Below are 22,970 nucleotides of genomic sequence, written 5' to 3' on the forward strand. Positions count from 1 at the left end.
AAGTGTGGGGAAAGGAAGGAGAGATCAGATTGTTGCTGTGTCTGTGTAGAAAGAGGTGGGCATAGGAGACTCCATTTTGTTCTGACTAGGAGAAATTCTTCTGCCTTGGGATGCTGTTGATCTATGGCCTTTCCCCCAGCCCCCTGCTCCATGATCTATGGCCTTTCCCCCAGCCCCCTGCTCTCTGAAACAGCTGTGTCAACTCAGGGTTAAATGGATTAAGGGCGGTGCAAGATGTGCTTTGTTAAACAGATGCTTGAAGGCAGCATGCTCTTTAAGAGTCATCACCACTCCCTAATCTCAAGTACCCAGGGACACAAACACTGCAGAAGGCCGCAGGGACCTCTGCCTAGGAAAACCAGAGACCTTTGTTCATGTGTTTATCTCCTGACCTTCTCTCCACTATCATCCTATGACCCTCCCATATCCCCCTCTCCGAAAAACACCCAAGAATCATCAATAAATACTTCATAAAAAAAAAATTTTTCTGGAATTCACATTTTAAAAGTAAAAAACCAAACAGGTGAATTTAACTTTTATTTAACTCAATATATCCAAAATACCAAATATCATTTCAATATATAATAAATATAAAATTACTAGACTATTTTACAGTTTTTGGCCTTATGGCTTTGAAACGTGGTGTGTAATTTAAGCTTATAGCACATCTCAATTTGGACTATCGCATTTCAAGGCTCGGTAGTCACCTGTCATTAATGGCTACTGTATTGGGCATTAAAAGTCTAAGAACTTGTCTTCTGTAGTTTTCCTACATAGGGAGATAATTTCTGGGCAGTCTGTTGTCAGTATATGGCCCTTTGAAAATGATGCCTAGTTGTTATTGATACAGAATAAATTGGCCATTGGGCATTTGGTACAAAAAAAAAAAAAAAAGCTTACTCTATACAGGCATTGGGGGCTAAGCAGTGAAAATAATCTAAGCACCTACACTAAAGGAGTTTATGTCAAAGTGACTGAAATACAAATAAACTAGGAGTTCTAACAGTGAGAAAAGCTTAGGGTTCTGGGAGTGGGGGAGTGATGAAAAAATGCGTATCATATGATAGGTGCACAATCAATACTTAAATGAATTTATGTGTTGTAAAAATGATCAATAAATTGAATCAACAACACACCAGGCCCCTTCCTGCCACAGAATAAAAAAAAAAAAAAAAAAACAACAACAAAACAAAACAAAAAACAGTCAAAACAGTCAGGAGGTTTCTTGAGTCTCCTGATATCATCAGCTCGATGAAATGGTACAGGTCTCAGGTGACACTGGACGGGAGGTGTTTGTCGTCTCAGAAAATCATCAACTGGAGAAGGTGGAACAGGTACCAGAAGACACTCGGGAGGTGTCTTGAGGCTCAGAGAATCATCAACTGGAGAAGGTGGAAGGGGTGCGAAAAAACACTCAGGAGGTTCCTTGGGTCTCCTAAAATCATCAGCTTGAGGAAATGCTACAGGTCCCAGGCGACGCTCAATGGGAGGTGCCTGTGGTGTGAGAAAATCATCAACTGGAGAAGGTGGAAGGGGTACCAGAAGACACTCGGGAAGTGTCTTCAGGCTCAGAGAATCATCAACTGGAGAAGGTGGAAGGGGTGCGGAAAGACACTCGGGAGGTTCCTTGGGTCTCCTAAAATCATCAGCTCAAGGAAATGCTACAGGTCCCAGGCGACGACGCTTGATGGGAGGTGCCTGTGGTGTGAGAAAATCATCAACTGGAGGTGGAAGGGGTACCAGAAGACACTCGGGAGGCGTCTTCAGGCTCAGAGAATCATCAACTGGAGAAGGTGGAAGGCGTGCAAAAAAACAGTCAGGAGGTTCCTTGGGTCTCCTAAAATCATCAGCTCGAGGAAATGCTACAGGTCCCAGGCGACGACGCTTGATGGGAGGTGCCTGTGGTGTGAGAAAATCATCAACTGGAGGTGGAAGGGGTACCAGAAGACACTCGGGAGGTGTCTTCAGGCTCAGAGAATCATCAACTGGAGAAGGTGGAAGGCGTGCAAAAAAACAGTCAGGAGGTTCCTTGGGTCTCCTAAAATCATCAGCTCGAGGAAATGCTACAGGTCCCAGGCGACGACGCTTGATGGGAGGTGCCTGTGGTGTGAGAAAATCATCAACTGGAGGTGGAAGGGGTACCAGAAGACACTCGGGAGGTGTCTTGAGGCTCAGAGAATCATCAACTGGAGAAGGTGGAAGTGGTACGAAAAAACAGTCGGGAGGTTCCTTGGGTCTCCTAAGATCATCAGCTCGAGGAAATGCTACAGGTCCCAGGCGACGACGCTTGATGGGAGGTGCCTGTGGTGTGAGAAAATCATCAACTGGAGGTGGAAGGGGTACCAGAAGACACTCGGGAGGTGTCTTCAGGCTCAGAGAATCATCAACTGGAGAAGGTGGAAGGCATGCAAAAAAACAGTCAGGAGGTTCCTTGGGTCTCCTAAAATCATCAGCTCGAGGAAATGCTACAGGTCCCAGGCGACGACGCTTGATGGGAGGTGCCTGTGGTGTGAGAAAATCATCAACTGGAGAAGGTGGGAGGGGTACCAGAAGACATTCGGGAGGTGTCTTGAGGCTCAGAGAATCATCAACTGGAGAAGGTGGAAGGCGTGCAAAAAAACAGTCAGGAGGTTCCTTGGGTCTCCTAAAATCATCAGCTCGAGGAAATGCTACAGGTCCCAGGCGACGACGCTTGATGGGAGGTGCCTGTGGTGTGAGAAAATCATCAACTGGAGAAGGTGGAAGGGGTACCAGAAGACACTCGGGAGGTGTCTTGAGGCTCAGAGAATCATCAACTGGAGAAGGGGAAATTGGTATGAAAAGACCCTCGGGAGGTGTCTTGAGTCTCGGAAAATCATCAGCTCGAGGAAGTGGATCAGGTCCCAGGGCACACTCGTCTTGAGGTGTCTCTCTTCTCAGAAAATCATCAGTTGTAGAATGTGGTTGAGGTCCTAGTGGACACTGTAGTCGAGAAAGAGTCAGCGGTCTCAGACATCCTTTAACTGATGGACGTGGTTGACCTCTTAGATCACACTGAATAGGAGGAGGTGGCTTGCGGCCTATCCTTTTTCTTAAAGTTTCAGCCGGGAGGTAGGGCCGGTAGCGCAATCCTGAGGAATGATGGTGCTCCACTGCCACCATCCTGACCTGTAGGGCCAAAGGAGGAAATATTCACACATATTCATTTGATGGACAAAATTACCACCACCAACACAGGCTGCATCTTCTGTTGCTGGTGATAGATTTTTGCACCTTTCCACCCTCCAGGTTTCAAAATAGCAGTATCAGTGTCATAATATCACCCTTCCACTGAGTACTGCCCACAGCTGGGGAGTAAAGAAAAGTCATTGGGACACACTGTTGTCTCCACATGCCACTGTGTCTGTTTGCAAATGTAGGCAGGCTGGGGTCCTGCCCCAGGGAAGACAGAGTCATGACAGATTCATAACAGATTAACAAAGAAGCATGTTTGAGACACAGGAGTGTCTATCTCTATCCTCATTCCTCCCTCACAGCCATCACCAGAGCATGTTTCTTGCACCAGGTCAACAGAGAGTAAGAGAGGCATGAAAAGCCCATTGTCCACACATGTTGCAGCTTCTTTTTGGAGAATGTTTTCCAGGCCTTTTATGTTCTGTCTCTGATTCTCAGAACTCTGCAAGGTCAGTGTGACCACCCTGCTCCAAATCTAAGAAAACAGAGGTTTCCAGAGGAAGGAGAAATTGTGCCCAGGGTCACACAGCTTGCAAGAGGCACAGTGGAAGTAGATTCCAGCTCTGCCTGCGGGACCCTCTCATTTCCCCTCTGTTTCCCTTCTTGACAAAGGATCTTCTTCACTCTGGAGGTGCCACCCATGAGAACAAAGAGCTCTGGAGAGATGTGGATTCCTGAAGAGCTTCAGGGGAGCTGGGAGAGGGATTTCTGACAGAACAATCTTACCTCAAGAAGTCAGTTAGACATGGCTGTAATATTTCTTTTCACTCCCAGGTAATACCAAATTGTAAGTGCTCTAGGACATAAAGAATACTTTTTTCCGTGGAAAAATGAGTGAGAATTCTAAACAAAGCAAGTTTGAAAACTGTGTTTCACTTCAAGTGTACAAGTCCCATCATGTGTAATCATAGGACTCGGCAGCTTTTCAAGGTACAGAGGCCACAGAAGAACCAGCTTAGCTGAGCATCATTTAAGGCCTTCATTTGGAATTGTCCCTGTAGGTAATAAGTTACATTCACTCTTCACTAATTTACAGTCAGGGCCTATTTGCTATTACAAATATGGAACCTCTGACACTTAGAATATTAGATCAGGGGCCCCATTGGGTGGGTATGAAGGTGTTTTTGCACAACACGGTTACCAACAGGGATGGGACTGTGATGAACTATGGAATTGGCCTTGTCAAAGAGCATTCAAAATTGCACAAAGCACAAATTAATGTTAGATTAATGCGTTTTCACTATTTTCACTTCTGGGAATACAGCAGATATTTCAAACGTTAATCACCTACATTATAGCAGAATGCAAACAAAATCACAGCAAAAGAAAATCCCACATATTTCAGAAATGAGACCCCACAACATCTTGGGTAAGGTGGATCAGTCAGAGTTCACCGCGCCATGAGACCTACAGTACTGGAGGTCAGTGGTGCCTCCTCGTGTTATTTCTGGAAACAGAACAGTAAAAGCCCTTCAGCCCTCAGTCCCTGAGCTTTTATGGATTCTGGAGGTGCCACCAACGATGATCAGCTGGGAATGGAGAAGCCTGAAAGCTCATGGAGAAGATTTTGCTTCTCAAGAAGTCGAGACAGAAAAGACACCACAGAACCCATAGAGCAGAGGCCAGGCCAGGAGAGGGCGTTGTTGGAAAAGACCAAAGTGTCCTGATATAAGAAGAGTGAAAACGTCCCCAGCATTTACCTTTGTCTTCTCTGTGTTTTCAGCTGGGACGCCGTTGCTGTTCCTCATGGGAACCGAATGAGGTCCTGAATCTGCTAAGGGCCAGAGAAGGGAATGGGGCTAAATCTGGCTTGCATGTTCTGTGCAGAATAAGAAACCCTCCACACCCTCCGCTGCCATCTCACTCTCTGCCACACAGGTCCCTTACCAGAGGCACAGGGTTTATTGACCACATGCCTCAGAGGACTCTGGAGCCCTCTGGAGCCTCATCCTTGAGGAAGATACCACAGAGCCCTGGTCCAGGGGTATTCTTAACTCTCAACAGGCTGTGAACAGGTCGGGCTCTAACCAGCTGGAAATGAGCTCTAAATCAGTACATATCAGAGGAAATCACTCATCATGTGAGCACAGACTCAAAATTAAAATAGGAACAGCCATGGTTGGAAGAATATCAATAAACCCTGGACAGGAACAGCACTCCTCCTCTTCTTCAAGCCATAGGGACATTTAAAATTCTGTGGATTCATAGTTAATCTAACTTTCATACCTGGCCAGGTATTATCAATACTTATGAACAGAAATGGACATAAAGAGATGAACAGTCATGAGAAAAGGTAAGAGCTACAGAAATTAACTGGAAAGTTTTAGGGTTACACTTGAAATGTTAGAGGAGTAGGATTACATAGAAATTTAACTTACTAATGGAGTTATATAGTTGGCAATAAACAACTTAAACAAAAAGAATGAAGGAAGTTCCAAAAAGTGTAAATAAATGCTTCTTTTCTTAAAGCAGATCTCAAGCTACAATATTGATCCGTGAAGACACGGCCAGAAAATCTCTGCTCTCATCAGCACATGTGGCTCCCATTCTAAAGTGCTATTGTTGTTTTCTCAAGTGAAAGAAAAATAAATCCTTCACACTGAGTCAAGGTGGAAACGGGAGCTGGCCCATCTGCCTTCTAGGTTCATCTCCTCAGTTAAAAGTAACCAAGACATCAGGGTGGGGCAACGTCCACAGTCAGTGGAGCGGCCTGAGCTCCACCATTCACAGGGGACTAGCCAAGAGCCATTCAGCTTGGGCACCTGAGAAAAATAGGGTCCTGCCACCCAGCGAGACAACTGTTCTCTTTATAAGTGCTTGGAATTGTTTCCAGGAAACATAACAATCACTCCACCCGAGCCCTCATCCCCAAAAGGAGAAGCAAGGTGTGTGGATTGTGCAGCAGAAATTAAGCAGCTGCCTTCACAGCAAGCTCCTACCCATCGAGAAAGGGTTCTCTAGGCCCAGTCGTCCCTGGACTGGCTCCTGACTCATGTGTCTCTCTGGGACTCTCTTCTTTTGCCTCATTTGACACCTAGAAGACAGAGAAAGAATTGACTTGAAGAATTAAAACACCAAGTTCTTTACTAGATGCTCAAAGCTTTATCTCAAAACAAAAACATCCTTTAAAATGTCCATCACAATGACCTACCTGTGCTGCTTGTAGGCAGCCTTCCTCTCTGCCTTCCCCCTTTGCAAGGCTTGAGCACAGAGCTGTGGGGAGAAAAATACATCCATGTCCTGACCTGGCAGACTATGTCCAAAAGCAAGGAAAACAAACAAACTTACTGAGTTGGCAAGAGGCTTTCTTGCAGAAGGGGTGATCTGAAAAAGCCAACACATGAGAAATTGAATGTTGAGAGAGTCTAAGGGCCATGGCATCATCTGCATCAGCACTGAACTATCGTGCAACTGCGGGGAGGAAGCTCCTTACTTTGCATCTGTAGTAGTCCTCTGCCCGCCACCGCAACTCTTGCATGCGTTGAAACAGTTTCCTATGGATTACAATCACTTTCATCAGATAAAGCACCACTTTCAGGATGATTTTAAATAATCTGCCATGTTTCTGTTATCCTCACAACTGTACCCTTACACAATCTATCTATACCTAGAAAACGTATTTCAGATGGCTATAAGAGTACAGTCTGAGCCGGTCGCGGTGGCTGACGCCTGTAATCCCAGCACTATGGGAGGCCGAGGCCGGTGGATCACGAGGTCAGGAGATTGAGAACATCGTGGCTAATACGGTGAAACCCCATCTCTACTAAAAATAAAAAAATTAGCCGGGCATGGTGGCAGGCACCTGTCATCCCAGCTACTCGGGAGGCTGAGGCAGGGGAATCACTTGAACCTGGGAGGCGGAGGTTACAGTGAGCCAAGATCACATCATTGCACTCCAGGCTGGGTGACAGAGCGAGACTCCACCTCAGAAAAAATAACAAAAACAAAAACAAAAACAGTACAGTCTGATCCAAACTGTTGCTGTATTGATTCCTCCTCTTTTGCTTACTGCCTGCTGACTTCTGAGTTGACAATTTCCTTCCCCATTCTCAGTATATCCCTAATTCATCCTTCATTGAGCATCTTTTATCATAAAGCTCTATTCTCTTTGTATTAATATCCTTGCCGTGTTTCACAGGGCAGAAACAGCTGGGCTTATAAACAGGCATAGTCCTTTTGAAGGATGTGGTTGATCCTACAACAACACACTTTCCTAAGGATGACAACAACTCACTCCACCCCTAGAATGGCTGGTAACCGAGTTTCCACACAGTCTAGCTGGCAATGGGGTCAGGAGACGTTTTGCTACTTCACATCTTTTGGTCACTGGTAAATCTTAAGGTACTTTGTTTTCTGTTTTGTCAACTCTCTCTCTCTCTCTCTCTGGATATGTCTTCTGACCATTTGTTTCTATTTCTGCATTTACTGGGTCTAAACATTCTACAAAGGTTAAAAACAACATTCCAATGGGGGTTTCCCAAGGGGGGGTTCCCAAGAGGGGGTGTTTCCCAAGAGGGTGGGGTTCAGTTTCTGAACTCAAGGTAGGTATGTATTTCTTTCATCTCCAATTTCCCATTCTCCTCTGCCTCTGATAGCTGCCTCTCATTTTCTGCTTGCTCACATTCTTTCATGTTTTGTTTCCTGAGATTAGAAGGGAGGGAAATGCACACACAAGATCCACCAGCCCATGTGGGATTCCCTCTGCCCTTCTGGCATCCGAAGGCTGTGATTCAAAGATCCCCCCTGCAACCTTCCCATAAATGAACCAACTGATTCTCACAACCAAAGGAAGAATTGACACCTCCCATTGAGGGACAAAGAAAAATCACACTCTGGCCTGCTGGCAAGTCACCTGTCATTTCCAGCTCATCTTCATAGTTCTATAGTTAGTCCTATTCTTTAGTAAATAAAGACTATTAAAAGCTTCTATGAGGTGCACTATGTGTGTCTCTGGGGTCAGTCTTGTTCTTGACACAGCGAAAGCTCATTTTAGTTCAGTGTGAAAAACCAGACCTCACCAACTCATCACAGCTAACTCCATCGGAAGCAGAGGATTGCTCCTCATCTGACTCCTCCTGTGGGAGGCCTGATTCTCAGTCAGAGGCTGATGCCGGAACTGAGACCATCAGCCATAGAGAGATCCTTCCAGAATATGGTGTCATTAACCCTGCAGTTCACTACTGCACTTTGCCATGATTCAGGACTGGAACTCTTGTCGTCGTCTTTAAAGATCCTGGTTGAGAGAAAAGGCAACCTGAATGCTGGGCACATCTATTGAATTAGAAATGATCGGAATGGCTCCTAAGTCAGGGTGTTATGTCCTGAAAATAGATGACAACTGCAAACCATCCACCCTGGTGTTGACTGACTGTAACAAGGTTCCGTTCACAGAGAGTGAGGGCAGAAAAAGGAAATGACCTAAAAAGGCAAGCTTGCTGTGTTGCCCTCACACCACTTGATTCATGGTCCTGATCCTAAGGACCTCACCTGATACTTGGTTTTATAGGAAGGATGTGTAAAATTCCCAGAATGCTAGGAGACAGGGACAAAAACACTTCAAAGAGAAAGTTAATAAACTTGTTTCTGACCACAGGGCATCCTTCAGCACATGCTCTCTGGAGTGGCCTCAAACAAGGAGTGTGTGGTGAGGTGCTGAGAATGCAATGGGAGCAGGGTCCTGTCCCCACGCTAAATGAGCTCACAGATTAATGCAAATGAGAAGCCAGTGAGGACCTCACTACTCCTGCTGTGCACTTGGGAACTACAAACACAAAACCTGACTCTGGAGGGAAGCTAAGGAAGCATTCTAATCTTGAGTTGGCATAAGTGCATCTGAAGCTTCCGATCTCCAATGAGAACAATGGGGAACACCAAACAGAATATAAAACCCATGATTAAATACATGAAATTGCTAACATGGCAGTAAACAGACATGAGGTCAAGATGGAGAAGGAAACCCAGGACGAAAGACATCCTCACATTTGGAACCCATTTCCCTGAGTTTCATTGCTGAATTCCAGAAGGGACTACTGAGATGCAAAGAAGCAGAGCAGCTTTTGCACACATGCATGCGATTAGATGAAAACCAAGTGGATTGAGGGTCTGCCAATGAAAGCGACCCGTACTGAAGTCCACTGGCTCTGGTTGAGACCCAGAAGAGTCACACATCAGAACAGAGGTGGATAGGAAATACCTGGCCTTTGTAGGGACTGAGTCTGCACTGACGACCTCAATTGCAGCCTGTATGGAGGACCCCTGACCATCCCCCAGAAGTAGACTCCCATCTCTTCTGCAGCAAGATAACATGCTACTAGGCCTCAATTCATTGCTAAATATTTTTTAACAAGTATCTCACATTTAACAAAAAAAAGATCAGTCATATGGCAGCAAAATACAATGTAATATGACCAAAACGTGAAAGACTGTGAAAATGAATCTGGAGGTGACCCAAGCATTGAATTCAACAATCCAGGCTGGGTGCGGTGGCTCACGCTGGGAGGCTGAGGCAGGCGGATCACCTGAGGTAAGGAGTTCAAGACTAGCCTGGCCAACATGGTGAACCCCTGTCTCTACTAAAAATACAAAAATTGGGCTGGGCACAGTGGCTCACGCCTGTAATCCCAGCACATTGGGAGCCCAAGGTGTGTGGATCATGACGTCAGGAGTTCTAGACCAGCCTGGCCAATATGGTGAAACCCCGCCTCTACTAAAAATACAAAAATTATCCAGGCATGGTGGCATATGCCTGTAGTCCCAGCTACTCAAGAGGCTAAGGGATAAGAATCGCTTGAACCTGGGAGGCGGAGGTTGCAGTGAGCCAAGATCACCCCACTGCACTCTAGCCTGGGTGACAGAGTGAGACTCTGTCTCAAAAAAAAAAAAAAAAATTGGCTGAGTGTGGTGGCACACACCTGTAATCCAAGCTACTTGGGAGGCTGAGGCAGAATTGCTTCAACCTGAGAGGCAGAGGTTGCAGTGAGCCAAGATTGCACCATAGCACTCCAGCCTGGGCAACAGAGCGGGACTCTATCTCAAAATTAAAAAAAAAAAAAAAAGGCTGGGTGTGGTGGCTCACACCTCTAATCCCAGCACTTTGGGAGGCTGAGGCAAGTGGATCACCTGAGGTCAGAAGTTCGAGACCAGCCTGAACAACATGGCAAAACCCCATCTCTAGTAAAAATACAAAAATTAGCTGGATGTGGTGGTGGGCTCCTGTAATCCCAGCTACTTGGGAGGCTGAGGCAGGAGAATTGCTTGAACCCGAAAGGCAGTGAGCTGAGATTGTGCCATTGCACTACAGCCTGGGCAACAAGAGCAAAGCTCCGTCTCAGGAAAAAAAAAAAAAAGAGAGAAAGGAAAACCAATGCCAGTACTAGCACCTCCTCTTCCCCCGAAAAAATTACAAACAAGAATGTAGGAAGGGAAAGGAATTATACAGATTAAACTAATCAAGCAGAAAGGACAAACTCAATTTTGAACCCACTGAATTTGCCACAAATATTGTAGAAAATATTCTCAAGGACTTTACAGTTGTCTACTTTGATTGGCACATGGTTCATACAACAGTATTTGTGTCAATGCACATCTTACTTTTTTTTGGCAGTCTTCCTATGTCCATTGATTTTGTAATGACTGTTGACATTCCTTGTCACCTTATGGACTTCAGCTCGAACTTTGGCTTCCATATGTCTCTGTGAAGTAAAGAGATCTTCCAGGCCAATTTTAATTCCTGGAAAGGAAGAAACCCTTTTCTTTGTGTGCATACAAATGGACCTCGGCCCTTGGTGAAAGTGAGGAGAGGAGAAGGTGAGAAACCTGAGGGCAAGAAGCTGTTCTTTCCCTTTCCAGGGCAAACTCATTTCCACACTATGGGGACTCCAACAGAGCCATACCTTCCTGGCTATGGCTATTGGACCTCCAGGCTTTCCGCTGTACATCCGTGGATCCGTCATGTACATTTTGTGACTTTAAGACAGTCTTGAGGAAAGACACCTAGGAAATAATAATTTAAGAATGATGGCTGGGCACGCTGGCTCATGCCTATAATCCCAGCACGTTGGGAGGCGGAGGCGGGTGGACCACGGGGTCAGGAGTTCAAGACCAGCCTGGCCAAGATGGTGAAACCCCGTCTCTACTAAAAATACCAAAATTAGCCGGGCATGGCAGCGGGCGCCTGTAATCCGAGCTACTCAGGAGGCTGAGACAGAGAACCATTTAAAGCCGGGAGGCGGAGGTTGCAGTGAGCCGAGATCACCAAGAGGTGGTGCATGCCTGTAATCCCAACTAGTCGGGAGGCTAAGGCAGGAGAATCACTTGAACCCAGGAGGAAAATGTTGTAGTGAGCTGAGATTGTGCCATTGCCCTCCAAACTGGGCAACAAGATTGAAACTCTGTCTCAAAAAAAAAAAAAAAAAAAAAAGCCAGGTGCGGTAGCTCACGCCTGTAATCCCAGCACTTTGGGAGGCTGAGGCAGGTGAATCACAAGGTCAAGAGATGGTGACCATCCTGGCCAACATGGTGAAACTCCGTCTCTACTAAAAATGCAAAAATTAGCTGAGCATGGTGGTGCATGCCTGTAGTCCCAGCTACTCGGGAGGCTGAGGCAGGAGAACTGCTTGAACCTGGGAAGCAGAGGTTGCAGTGAGCCAAGATCACACCACTGCACTCCAGCCTGGTGACAGAGTGAGACTCCGTCTCAAAAAAAAAAAAAAAAAAAGACATGAATATACTTCACACAACTGAACTGTACACTTCAACACGGTTAGATGGTAATTATCATGTTATAAGTATTTTACCACAGGTTAACATGTTTCACAACTTGAAAAGGAAGTAATTACCTTCAGCTCTCCGAGTTCTAGAATTTGTAACATTTCACCCCCTGCTCCTTCCTGATCTGCACTGGAGCATCTTCCTTCTATCCCTGCTCTACTCAGAGTCCACTTTCCCTTCCCTCACATCAGCTTCATTGAGGCTGGTTTGAACCTAACGCAAAACATTCTCAATAACGACTGAATTCCTACCAAGATTTCCATATTATCACAGTATGCTTTTAATCTTCTAAGATATTAAATATTTGTTCTCATCATAGCTAAAATGCAATGAAAATCTCATCTCAGATGTGGGTCAGATACCTATGAATCTCCTGAGGTAGTCATTGAAATAACTTTTTTTCTTTTTTTGAGACGGAGTGTCACTCTCACCCATGCTGAAGTGCAGTGGCACTACCTTGGCTCACGGCAACCTCCACCTCCCAGATTCAAGCGGTTCTTGTGCCTCAGCCTCCCAAGTAGCTGGGATTACGGGTGCCCGCTACCATGCCTGGCTAATTTTTGTCTTTTTAGTAGAGATGGGGTTTCACCATGTTGGCCCCTTTGGTCTTGAACTCCTGACCTCAAGTGATCCACCTGCCTCAGCCTCCCAAAGTGCTGGGATTACAGGCATGAGCCACCACACCTGGCCTGAAATAATATCTTTCAAATTCTTTGCAGAATTTGTTCTTTTCTGATTTCTGCACATAGGATAAAAAACAAAACATGTACTAGGATTTCGAGAGAAGCATGGGTAATCTAAAAAGATGAAAGAGCAACCACATCTATCCCACAGTTACTGCTAGATTTCATAGGAAAGGTAGCTGGCCCAGTTTGGAGCTAGGAGGAATGTCAAACACATGAAGAAATGAGAAGCAAGGAAATGCCATCATGCATGAATGCTTCATGGCACCCATGATGTCCCTGCTTAGGAGGTAGTGGTATAGATGACTAGATGATAAGGACAAAGATGAGAAGGTGTGAAGTTGTCCAAGTCCAACAGCTCAACTGAACTTTCCTAAATGGAATTTTTTTAAAGTGGTAAATTTAAAAACTTCCCCCAGCTCACGTGGTGGTTCACGCTTGTAATCCCAGCACTTTGGGAGGCTGAGGCGGGCGGATCATTTGAGGTCGTGTTTTGAGACTAGCCTGGCCAACATGGTAAAACCCCGACTCTACTAAAAATACAAAAATTAGCTGGGCATGGTGGTGGGCACCTGTAATCCCAGCTACTTGAGAGGCTGAGGCAGGGGAATCACTTGAAGCCAGGAGGTGGAGGTTGCAGTGAGCCAAGATCACACCATTATACTCCAGCCTGGGCAACACAGGGAGACTCGTCTTGGGGCTGGGAAAAAAAAAAAAAATCTTCCTCCAATTTATACCAAAAATTCCCTCTTCAGGACTAAGTGGCATAGAGAATGTTAAACGTTCCTCGATATCTTCATAACTCATATATTTTCTGTTTTCTACATATCTTGAAAGGCAGTGCCAAATGACGTGTAATTATCTAGGTGGTAAAACTGAAACATACTTCCTCTTCCCTTGAATATAAAAAAGCATTGTGGTATTAGTTCTTTTATCTTGGATCATTGTTCAGAAGGAGGTTCAGCCCCCAGACAACCACATTTTTACTGCCATGAATGGCAAGAGAAAATGTAGAGCTCAACTTACCCAACAGAAAAAAGGCTCAAAAGACAAATTATGGCACAACTTAGCAGCCAAATTCTTACCAAGTACAGACTTTTGACATACTGATCTCTCTCCAGTTGCAACTGGGAACATGCACCTTGAATGATGTCATTCAAAGTTACCCTGCCCAGACACACTTTTCATTGATTCTCTGGAGGGCAGTTCTAAGAGATTCTCTGGGGCTTTCTCTGCATCATGAGATGCAGTGCAGTTCTGCCCTTCACCTTCTGGCAGTTTGTCACCTCATCCCTATGACCTCAGAGGAACTTGGTCTCAGGCCAATTGTTTGTTCCTTGAGCTCTTCCATTTCCCCTAAAAATCATTTGCTGCCCCTCTAAATGGCCTACATCTCCATCTATCTCCCTCTTCCCTCAGAAGAGGGTGCTCTTTAAGCATCAACCATCCAGCCCTTCTAGCAGTCTCATTTTTCAGCTGGTTCCCATGTTTATGCCTGTTCTATGTTTTTCTTCTCCTGTTAAGCTGTCTGTTGTCAGCTCATTTCTGCAGTGAATCTTCAGAGAGGAGACTGGAAGCTTTCCTTCCACCCTTATGGTAGAACTATAGAGCGGAAGAGTTTAGAAAGAATTTCCTATTTAAGTGATGAAACCTCATACTCCATTTCTGATAAATAACACTAAGGTTAAAAAAAGTTATTTTTGACCAAAAGCTCTGTTGACATTTTATTAAACAAACACCAACCTATTTAATTTTCATAATGTAAATGGCAGATATTTTCATAATTCTTATGCTAATAAATCATTTCCCTGATTTTTTGGGTAAAACCACATATTCAGAATGAAGTCCAGAAACGTGAATTGTTTTAAATAATTTCTTCTTATTTTTGATTACAAGTATACCTCTACAGAAAGTTAGTATACTCACACAAAGGCTAGTTTTCCAGAGGAAAATAGCAAGTGTAGAAATTCCCAGAAACACAATAATGATAACTATCCAAGGAATTCCACAAAAGTCAGTCCCAGGATGAAAATGATCAGGTGGAGAATTGATAACCTGGAATAATAATAGTTGAAATAATGAAAAGGTCAATGACACTGACAATATTTCACTCAGAAAGAATCATCCTTAGAAACCGTCAACCTCCTCCAAAAGGTAACCACATCCCTCAGATATCACCGTGGGATTCCATTGCTACAAAAAAGAACAGAAGTTAGAAGTCTCGTGTTTTTCAGATGGCTGGTAGTGTTTTTAGGCATTGCAAATGTTGGGTGTCATCTTTCTTGGTATAAAGCAGGGATATCCAATCTTTTGGCTTCCCTGGCTATATTAAAAGAAGCAAAGTTGTCTTGAGCCACACATAACATACTAACATACACTAACACTAACAATAGCTGATGATCTAAAAAAATCTCCCTTTTTTTTTTTTTTTTTTTGGAGACAGTGTTCCGCTCCGCTCAGTCGTCCAGGCTGGAGTGCAGTGGTGCAATCTCGGCTCACTGCAACCTCCAGCTCCTGGGCTCAAGCCATTCTCCTCCCTCAGCCTCCCGAGTAGCTGAGATTACAGGTCTCTGCCACCATGCCCGACTAATTTTTGTATTTTTAGTAGAGATGAGGTTTCACCATGTTGGCCAGGCTGGTCTCAAACTCCTGACAGGTGATCTGCCTGCCTCAGCCTCCCAAACTGCTGGAGGGAATACAGGTGTGAGCCACCGTGCCCAGCCATTTTTTTGCTTTTGTTTTTGTTTGTTGTTTGTTTTTGAGATGGGGTCTCACTCTGTCACCCAGGCTGGAGTGCAGTGGTGTGCTCTCGGCTCATTGCAACCTCTGCCTCTCAGGTTCAAGTGATTCTCCTGCCTCAGCCTCCTGAGTAGCTGGGAGTACAGGTGTCTGACAGTGCACTCAGCAAATTTTTGTATTTTTTGTGGAGATGGGGTTTTGCCATGTTGGCCAGGGTGGTCTCAAACTCCTGACCTCAGGTAATCTGCCCGCCTCAGCCTCCCAAAGTGCTGGGATTACAGGCAAGAGCCACTGCGCCTGGCCAAAATCTCATAATGTTTTAAGAAAGTTTACAAATTTGTGTTGAACTGCATTCAAAACTGTCCTGGGCCACATGCAGCCCATCACTCATGGGTAAGACAAGCTAAGTATAAAGTAATTATCTTATCTTTTCTTTTCTGTTTTGAGACAAAGTCTTGCTCTGTTACCCAGGCTAGATTGCAGTGGCATGATCTCAGGTCACTGCAACCTCTGCCTCCTGGGTTCAAGCGATTCTCCTGCCTCAGCCTACTGAGTAACTGGGATTACAGTTGCCTGCCACCGTGCTTGGCTAATTTTTGTATTTTTAGTAGAGACAGGGTTTCACCATCTTGGCCAGGCTGGTCTCCAACTCCTGACCTCTTGATCTACCTGCCTGGGCCTCCCAAAGTGCTGGGAATACAGGTGTGAGCCACTGGGCCTGGCCAGTAGTTATCTTTTCTTTAAAGTTATTTACTTGTTTTTTAAATTGATGTGTAACATTGGATGCATTTATTATATATCACATGATAAAAGAATCCCTCTAAATAATACTTCCCTCTTGGATTATGTGAATCTTTGTCATTTAAAGCTCAGCATAACTAAAAAAAAAAAAAGAAAAAAAAATGAAGGGATTACTTCATTCACAAATAAGTATCAAATTTTAGTGCTTAAAAATTAACAAGGTGGGCCAGGCGCAGTGGCTCATGCTTGTAATCCCAGCAATTTGGGAAGCCGAGGTGGGTGGATCATGAGATCAGGAGATTGAGACCATCCTGGCTAACACGGTGAAACCCCATCTCTACTAAAAATACAAAAAATTAGCAGGGCCTGGTGGCACGTGCCTATAGTTCTAGCTATTCAGGAGGCTGAGGCAGAAGAATCACTTGAACCGGGGAGGCAGAGGTTGCAGTGAGCCGAGATCACACCACTGCACTTCAGCCTGGGTGACAGAGTGAGACTCCATCTCAAAAAAAAAAAAAAAAAATTACCATGGAGATCATGAAAATGGCACGAATAGTGTGGGATTTCTCTAAGATTGTTGATATTAATTCCATTAGACTCTTATGTGAGTGAAGACGAAGACTTCCCCTGAATAAGTTCAGACAGTTTGTGATAGCGTTTCTACATCGATTCCTCAGGATTTAAATATATATTTTTGAAAACATCTCAATTTTAAATGTTTCTTTCAAGATGGTGAATTAAACAGAGATAGCCCTTCAACAGGTTGAACTCAGCATATGCTGAGTGTGAAATGCAAGTGATGGAGTTAGAGAACCATACAACAATGGTAATGATTCAGAAACATGGTGTTGAGCAGAATAAGGCAGACACAAAAGAGTACCTATGGCATGGCATGCATCTGTATACGCGAAATTCCAGAATAAACAAGCTAACCCATGATAAGAAAGAGACTGGCCGGGAAGAGTGAGAGTTCACTTTCTGGGGTGACATAATAGTTAGATCTTGGCTGGGCACGGTGGTTTACGCCTGTAATCCCAACGCTTTGGGAGGCGGAGGCGGGCAGATCACCTGAGGTCAGGAGTTCAAAACCAGCCTGACCAACATGGAGAAACCCTATCTCTACTAAAAATACAAAATTAGCTGGGCGTGGTGGCACACGGCTGTAATCCCAGCCACTCGGGAGGCTGAGGCAGGAGAATTACTCGAACCTGGGAAGCAGAGGTTGCGGTGACCTGATATTGTGCCACTGCACTCCAATGGGCAACAAGGGATATTGTGCCATTGCACTCCAGCCTGGGCAACAAGGGAGAAACTCTGTCTCAAAAATAATAATAAAATAAAAATAAAAATAAAAATAATAAAAGTAAAATAATGTAGATCTTGAACGGGGGTTGGTTTATGCTGGGGTATGTATTTCCAAAGTTAGTAAACTTACACTTAAGGTTATATATTTTGGCCGGGAGCGGTGGCTCACGCCTGTAATCCCACCACTTTGGGAGACTGAGGCAGGCGGATCACGAGGTCGAGAGATGGAGACTATCCTGGCGAACATGGTGAAACCCCGTCTATACTAAAACTACAAAAATTAGCCAGGCGTGGTGGTCTGCGCTTGTAATCCCAGCTACTCAGGAGGCTGAGGCAGGACAATTGCTTGAACCCTGGAAGCAGAGGTTGCAGTGAGCCGAGATCCTGCCACTGCACTCCAGCCTGGGTGACAGAGTGAGACTCTGTCTTAAAAAAAAAAAAAAAAAAAAAAAAAAAAAGTCAAACCAGATGACACAAATCAAATGATATTTCACTTTGTTTTGGTCCATTTTGTTTTTTTGAGACAAGAGTGCAGCGGGGCCATCTCAGCTAACTGCAACTGCCAGCTCTTAGGCCCAAGCGATCCTCCCACCTCAGCCTCTCCGGTAACTGGGATAACAGGTACGCACCACCAGGCCCGACTAATCTTTTTTGGAATTTTTTGTAGAGATGGGGTTTTGCTATGATGCCCTGGCTAGTCTTCAACTCCTGGACTCAAGTGATCTGCCCACCTCGGCCCCCTAAAGTGCTGGGATTACAGGCCTGAGCTGTGTAATTTCATGCCACGTGACACAGCCCGGTAACAAGGAAGAAACCCCGCGGGTCCAGCGTCTACTCTCGTAGGTGGGGTGATGGCTGATAAATCCCAGCAGGAGGAGCCAAAAGAGCAGCCACCACACCGGCATGTCCTGGTCCTCTCAGGGCGCCCTGAGGCGGCCAGGACAGAGGCGGGGGTGGCTTAGGGCGGGGGGAGGGAAGGGGATGGGGACGGGGAGGTGGAGGGAAGGGGGAGGGGAGGGAAGGGAAGGGAAAGGAGGAGAAGGGGGCTGTTGGGCACCTGGAGGTGGAAGAGGAGGAGGAGGAGGAGGAGAAAGGGGTCTGGGAAAGGATCCGGTTCAAATTAAGTTCTCAAGCGCTGGTGGAAGGTTTAGCTACAGGTCACGGAGAAAGTCAATCAGGGAAGCAACAGGACGCACAGGGCAAGGGAGCATGAGGCTTAGGAGCAGTTAGTTGGAGACCAAGGTTCTGCTTTCCACCAAACCTTCTTTGGTCTGGGCCCTCTCTTAGCAACCCTGGGATTTTATACTCCCTCTCCACCAATCCCTGATGCCGGTGGTGCGGCCTCACAATGGACATTCCATGAGTGCCCCACCATGCCAATGCCCCCTCCCCCATCTCAGCCCCCAACACTCCTCCCAAGGACAGGTCCTCTCTGGAACCTTCACAAACCTGATTTCTGGTCCTCCCCAACCAGCTCCCAGTCCCTGCTTCTGGGCACTGCTTCCTTCCTGAGCTCAAAGGGTTCCTCAAGGTCAAACATGGAGAAACCCTATCTCTACTAAAAATACAAAATTAACTGGGCGTGGTGGCACATGGCTGTAATCCCAGCCACTCAGGAGGCTGAGGCAGGAGAATTGCTTGAACCTGTGAAGCAGAGGTTGCGGTGACCTGATATTGTGCCACTGCACTCCAATGGGCAACAAGGGATATTTTGCCATTGCACTCCAGCCTGGGCAACAAGGGAGAAACTCTGTCTAAAAAATAATAATAATAATAAAATAAAAATAAAATAATGTAGATCTTGAACGGGGGTTGGGTTATGCTGGGGTATGTACTTTCCAAAGTTAGTAAACTTACACTTAAGGTTATATATTTTGGCCGGGAGCGGTGGCTCATGCCTGTAATCCCAGGACTTTGGGAGACTGAGGCAGGCGGATCACGAGGTCAAGAGATGGAGACTATCCTGGCGAACATGGTGAAACCCCGTCTATACTAAAAATACAAAAATTAGCCAGGCGTGGTGGTCTGCGCTTGTAATCCCAGCTACTCAGGAGGCTGAGGCAGGACAATTGCTTGAACCCCGGAAGCAGAGGTTGCAGTGAGCCGAGATCCTGCCACTGCACTCCAGCCTGGGTGACAGAGTGAGACTGTCTTAAAAAAAAAAAAAAAAAAAAGTCGTCAAACCAGATGACACAAATCAAATGATATTTCACTTTGTTTTGGTCCATTTTGTTTTTTTGAGACAAGAGTGCAGCGGGGCCATCTCAGCTAACTGCAACTGCCAGCTCTTAGGCCCAAGCGATCCTCCCACCTCAGCCTCTCCAGCAACTGGGATAACAGGTACGCACCACTAGGCCCTACTAATCTTTTTTGGAATTTTTTGTAGAGATGGGGTTTCGCTATGATGCCCTGGCTAGTCTTCAACTCCTGGACTCAAGTGATCTGCCCACCTCGGCCCCCTAAAGTGCTGGGATTACAGGCCTGAGCTGTGTAATTTCATGCCGCGTGACACAGCCCGGTGACAAGGAAGAAATCCCGCGGGTCCAGCGTCTACTCACATAGGTGGGGTGATGGCTGATAAATCCCAGCAGGAGGAGCCAAAAGAGCAGCCACCACACCGGCATGTCCTGGTCCTCTCAGGGCGCCCTGAGGCGGCCAGGACAGAGGCGGGGGTGGCTTAGGGCGGGGGGAGGGAAGGGGATGGGGACGGGGAGGTGGAGGGAAGGGGGAGGGGAGGGAAGGGAAGGGAAGGGAAGGGAAAGGAGGAGAAGGGGGCTGTTGGGCACCTGGAGGTGGAAGAGGAGGAGGAGGAGGAGGAGAAAGGGGTCTGGGAAAGGATCCGGTTCAAATTAAGTTCTCAAGCGCTGGTGGAAGGTTTAGCTACAGGTCACAGAGAAAGTCAATCAGGGAAGCAACAGAACGCGCAGGGCAAGGGAGCGTGAGGCTTAGGAGCAGTTAGTTGGAGACCAAGGTTCTGCTTTCCACCAAACCTTCTTTGGTCTGGGCCCTCTCTTAGCAACCCTGGGATTTTATACTCCCTCTCCACCAATCCCTGATGCCGGTGGTGCGGCCTCACAATGGACATTCCATGAGTGCCCCACCATGCCAATGCCCCCTCCCCCATCTCAGCCCCCAACACTCCTCCCAAGGACAGGTCCTCTCTGGAACCTTCACAAACCTGATTTCTGGTCCTCCCCAACCAGCTCCCAGTCCCTGCTTCTGGGCACTCCTTCCTTCCTGAGCTCACAGGGTTCCTCAAGGTCAAACATGGAGAAACCCTATCTCTACTAAAAATACAAAATTAACTGGGCGTGGTGGCACATGGCTGTAATCCCAGCCACTTGGGAGGCTGAGGCAGGAGAATTGCTTGAACCTGTGAAGCAGAGGTTGCGGTGACCTGATATTGTGCCACTGCACTCCAATGGGCAACAAGGGATATTTTGCCATTGCACTCCAGCCTGGGCAACAAGGGAGAAACTCTGTCTCAAAAATAATAATAATAAAATAAAAATAAAATAATGTAGATCTTGAACGGTGGTTGGGTTATCCTGGGGTATGTACTTTCCAAAGTTAGTAAACTTACACTTAAGGTTATATATTTTGGCCGGGAGCGGTGGCTCATGCCTGTAATCCCAGGACTTTGGGAGACTGAGGCAGGCGGATCACGAGGTCAAGAGATGGAGACTATCCTGGCGAACATGGTGAAACCCCGTCTATACTAAAACTACAAAAATTAGCCAGGCGTGGTGGTCTGCGCTTGTAATCCCAGCTACTCAGGAGGCTGAGGCAGGACAATTGCTTGAACCCCGGAAGCAGAGGTTGCAGTGAGCCGAGATCCTGCCACTGCACTCCAGCCTGGGTGACAGAGTGAGACTCTGTCTTAAAAAAAAAAAAAAAAAAGTCGTCAAACCAGATGACACAAATCAAATGATATTTCACTTTGTTTTGGTCCATTTTGTTTTTTTGAGACAAGAGTGCAGCGGGGCCATCTCGGCTAACTGCAACTTCCAGCTCTTAGGCCCAAGTGATCCTCCCACCTCAGCCTCTCCAGTAACTGGGATAACAGGTACGCACCACCAGGCCCGACTAATCTTTTTTGGAATTTTTTGTAGAGATGGGGTTTCGCTATGATGCCCTGGCTAGTCTTCAACTCCTGGACTCAAGTGATCTGCCCACCTCGGCCCCCTAAAGTGCTGGGATTACAGGCCTGAGCTGTGTAATTTCATGCCGCGTGACACAGCCCGGTGACAAGGAAGAAACCCCGCGGGTCCAGCGTCTACTCACATAGGTGGGGTGATGGCTGATAAATCCCAGCAGGAGGAGCCAAAAGAGCAGCCACCACACCGGCATGTCCTGGTCCTCTCAGGGCGCCCTGAGGCGGCCAGGACAGAGGCGGGGGTGGCTTAGGGCGGGGGGAGGGAAGTGGATGGGGACGGGGAGGTGGAGGGAAGTGGGAGGGGAGGGAAGGGAAGGGAAGGGAAGGGAAAGGAGGAGAAGGGGGCTGTTGGGCACCTGGAGGTGGAAGAGGAGGAGGAGGAGGAGGAGAAAGGGGTCTGGGAAAGGATCCGGTTCAAATTAAGTTCTCAAGCGCTGGTGGAAGGTTTAGCTACAGGTCACGGAGAAAGTCAATCAGGGAAGCAACAGGACACGCAGGGCAAAGGAGTGTGAGGCTTAGGAGCAGTTAGTTGGAGACCAAGGTTCTGCTTTCCACCAAACCTTCTTCGGTCTGGGCCCTCTCTTAGCAACCCCAGGATTTTGTACTCCCTCTCCACCAATGCCTGATGCCGGTGGTGCGGCCTCACAATGGACATCCCATGAGTGCCCCAACATGCCAATGCCCCCTCCCCCATCTCAGCCCCCCACGCTCCTCCCAAGGACAGGTCCTCTCTGGAACCTTCACAAACCTGATTTCTGGTCCTCCCCAACCAGCTCCCTGTCCCTGCTTCTGGGCACTCCTTCCTTCCTGAGCTCCCAGGATTCCTCAAGGTCACTCTTGGCGACAAAACATAAAAAACAAATGATGGCAGGATGGCAGGAAGAACCTCATACCCAAGCAGAGTGCTAGGTTTTACAGCTCCCACTCAGCCATTCATATCCTAAGCAACAAAACATCAGCAGGATGTGGAAGGTCCCAATAGTAAACCATCTCCATCACATCCATGTAGCCATCAGGCCATCAACCTGTATCTCAGGGACAAATGTTGTAGATACACTCATTTTAAGCATGCATGGTACATTTACAAAAATTAACCTGACTTATTTTGTTCCAGCAAATCTCAATATATTTTAGAGCGATTAAATCACACAGCATGTTTCTGATCATATAACTGTGCTAGAAGTCAATGATTAAAAGCTAACTCAAATTTATTATTTGCTTGGAAATTCAAAGTGCCCTTATAAGATATAAATATAAGAAAGAATCCAAAATGAAACAAGATTGCCTTTAAACTCAATGATAAGATCATAACATGGCAAGAAAATGTCTCCCTCTGGCCTGGGAATTCCACTTTGTGGCACAAG

The 22,970-nt window shown here is 46.3% G+C and overlaps 1 protein-coding gene across 11 annotated transcripts; it reads right to left on the reverse strand.

The window, feature by feature from the left end:
* Nucleotides 1-503: 503 nt before the first annotated feature.
* On the reverse strand, nucleotides 504-22,178 carry LOC129011396 (nuclear pore complex-interacting protein family member B4-like). 11 transcript variants are annotated; one of them, XM_054446250.2, is made up of 10 exons: nucleotides 21,735-22,178; nucleotides 14,592-14,720; nucleotides 11,106-11,205; nucleotides 10,804-10,942; nucleotides 6,647-6,707; nucleotides 6,502-6,537; nucleotides 6,365-6,426; nucleotides 6,153-6,247; nucleotides 4,914-4,984; nucleotides 504-3,147 (listed from the first exon to the last, which is right to left on the reverse strand). In XM_054446250.2, exons 1-10 carry the CDS (start codon nucleotides 21,798-21,800, stop codon nucleotides 1,651-1,653), a joined length of 2,256 nt encoding a protein of 751 aa, XP_054302225.1. In that variant the 5' UTR covers nucleotides 21,801-22,178; the 3' UTR covers nucleotides 504-1,650. The 11 variants fall into 11 exon arrangements, with proteins under 11 accessions (XP_054302225.1, XP_054302222.1, XP_054302223.1 ...); XM_054446247.2 differs by having other exon boundaries at nucleotides 4,914-4,987; XM_054446248.2 differs by lacking the exon at nucleotides 21,735-22,178 and adding an exon at nucleotides 20,009-20,454 and having other exon boundaries at nucleotides 4,914-4,987.
* Nucleotides 22,179-22,970: the final 792 nt, after the last annotated feature.

The sequence above is a fragment of the Pongo pygmaeus genome, chromosome 14, assembly GCF_028885625.2.
Source record: "Pongo pygmaeus isolate AG05252 chromosome 14, NHGRI_mPonPyg2-v2.0_pri, whole genome shotgun sequence".
NCBI lineage: Eukaryota > Metazoa > Chordata > Mammalia > Primates > Hominidae > Pongo > Pongo pygmaeus.

Coding starts and splice junctions, on each gene's coding strand:
- LOC129011396 (XM_054446244.2), bottom strand. CDS start 20,074: ATGCCGGTGTGGTGGCTGCTCTTTTGGCTCCTCCTGCTGGGATTTATC. Junction 11,206..14,591: donor TCTGGAAAACTAGCCTTTGT/GTGAGTATACTA, acceptor ATTATTTCCTAG/GTGTCTTTCCTCAAGACTGT. Junction 10,943..11,105: donor CAATAGCCATAGCCAGGAAG/GTATGGCTCTGT, acceptor CTTCCTTTCCAG/GAATTAAAATTGGCCTGGAA.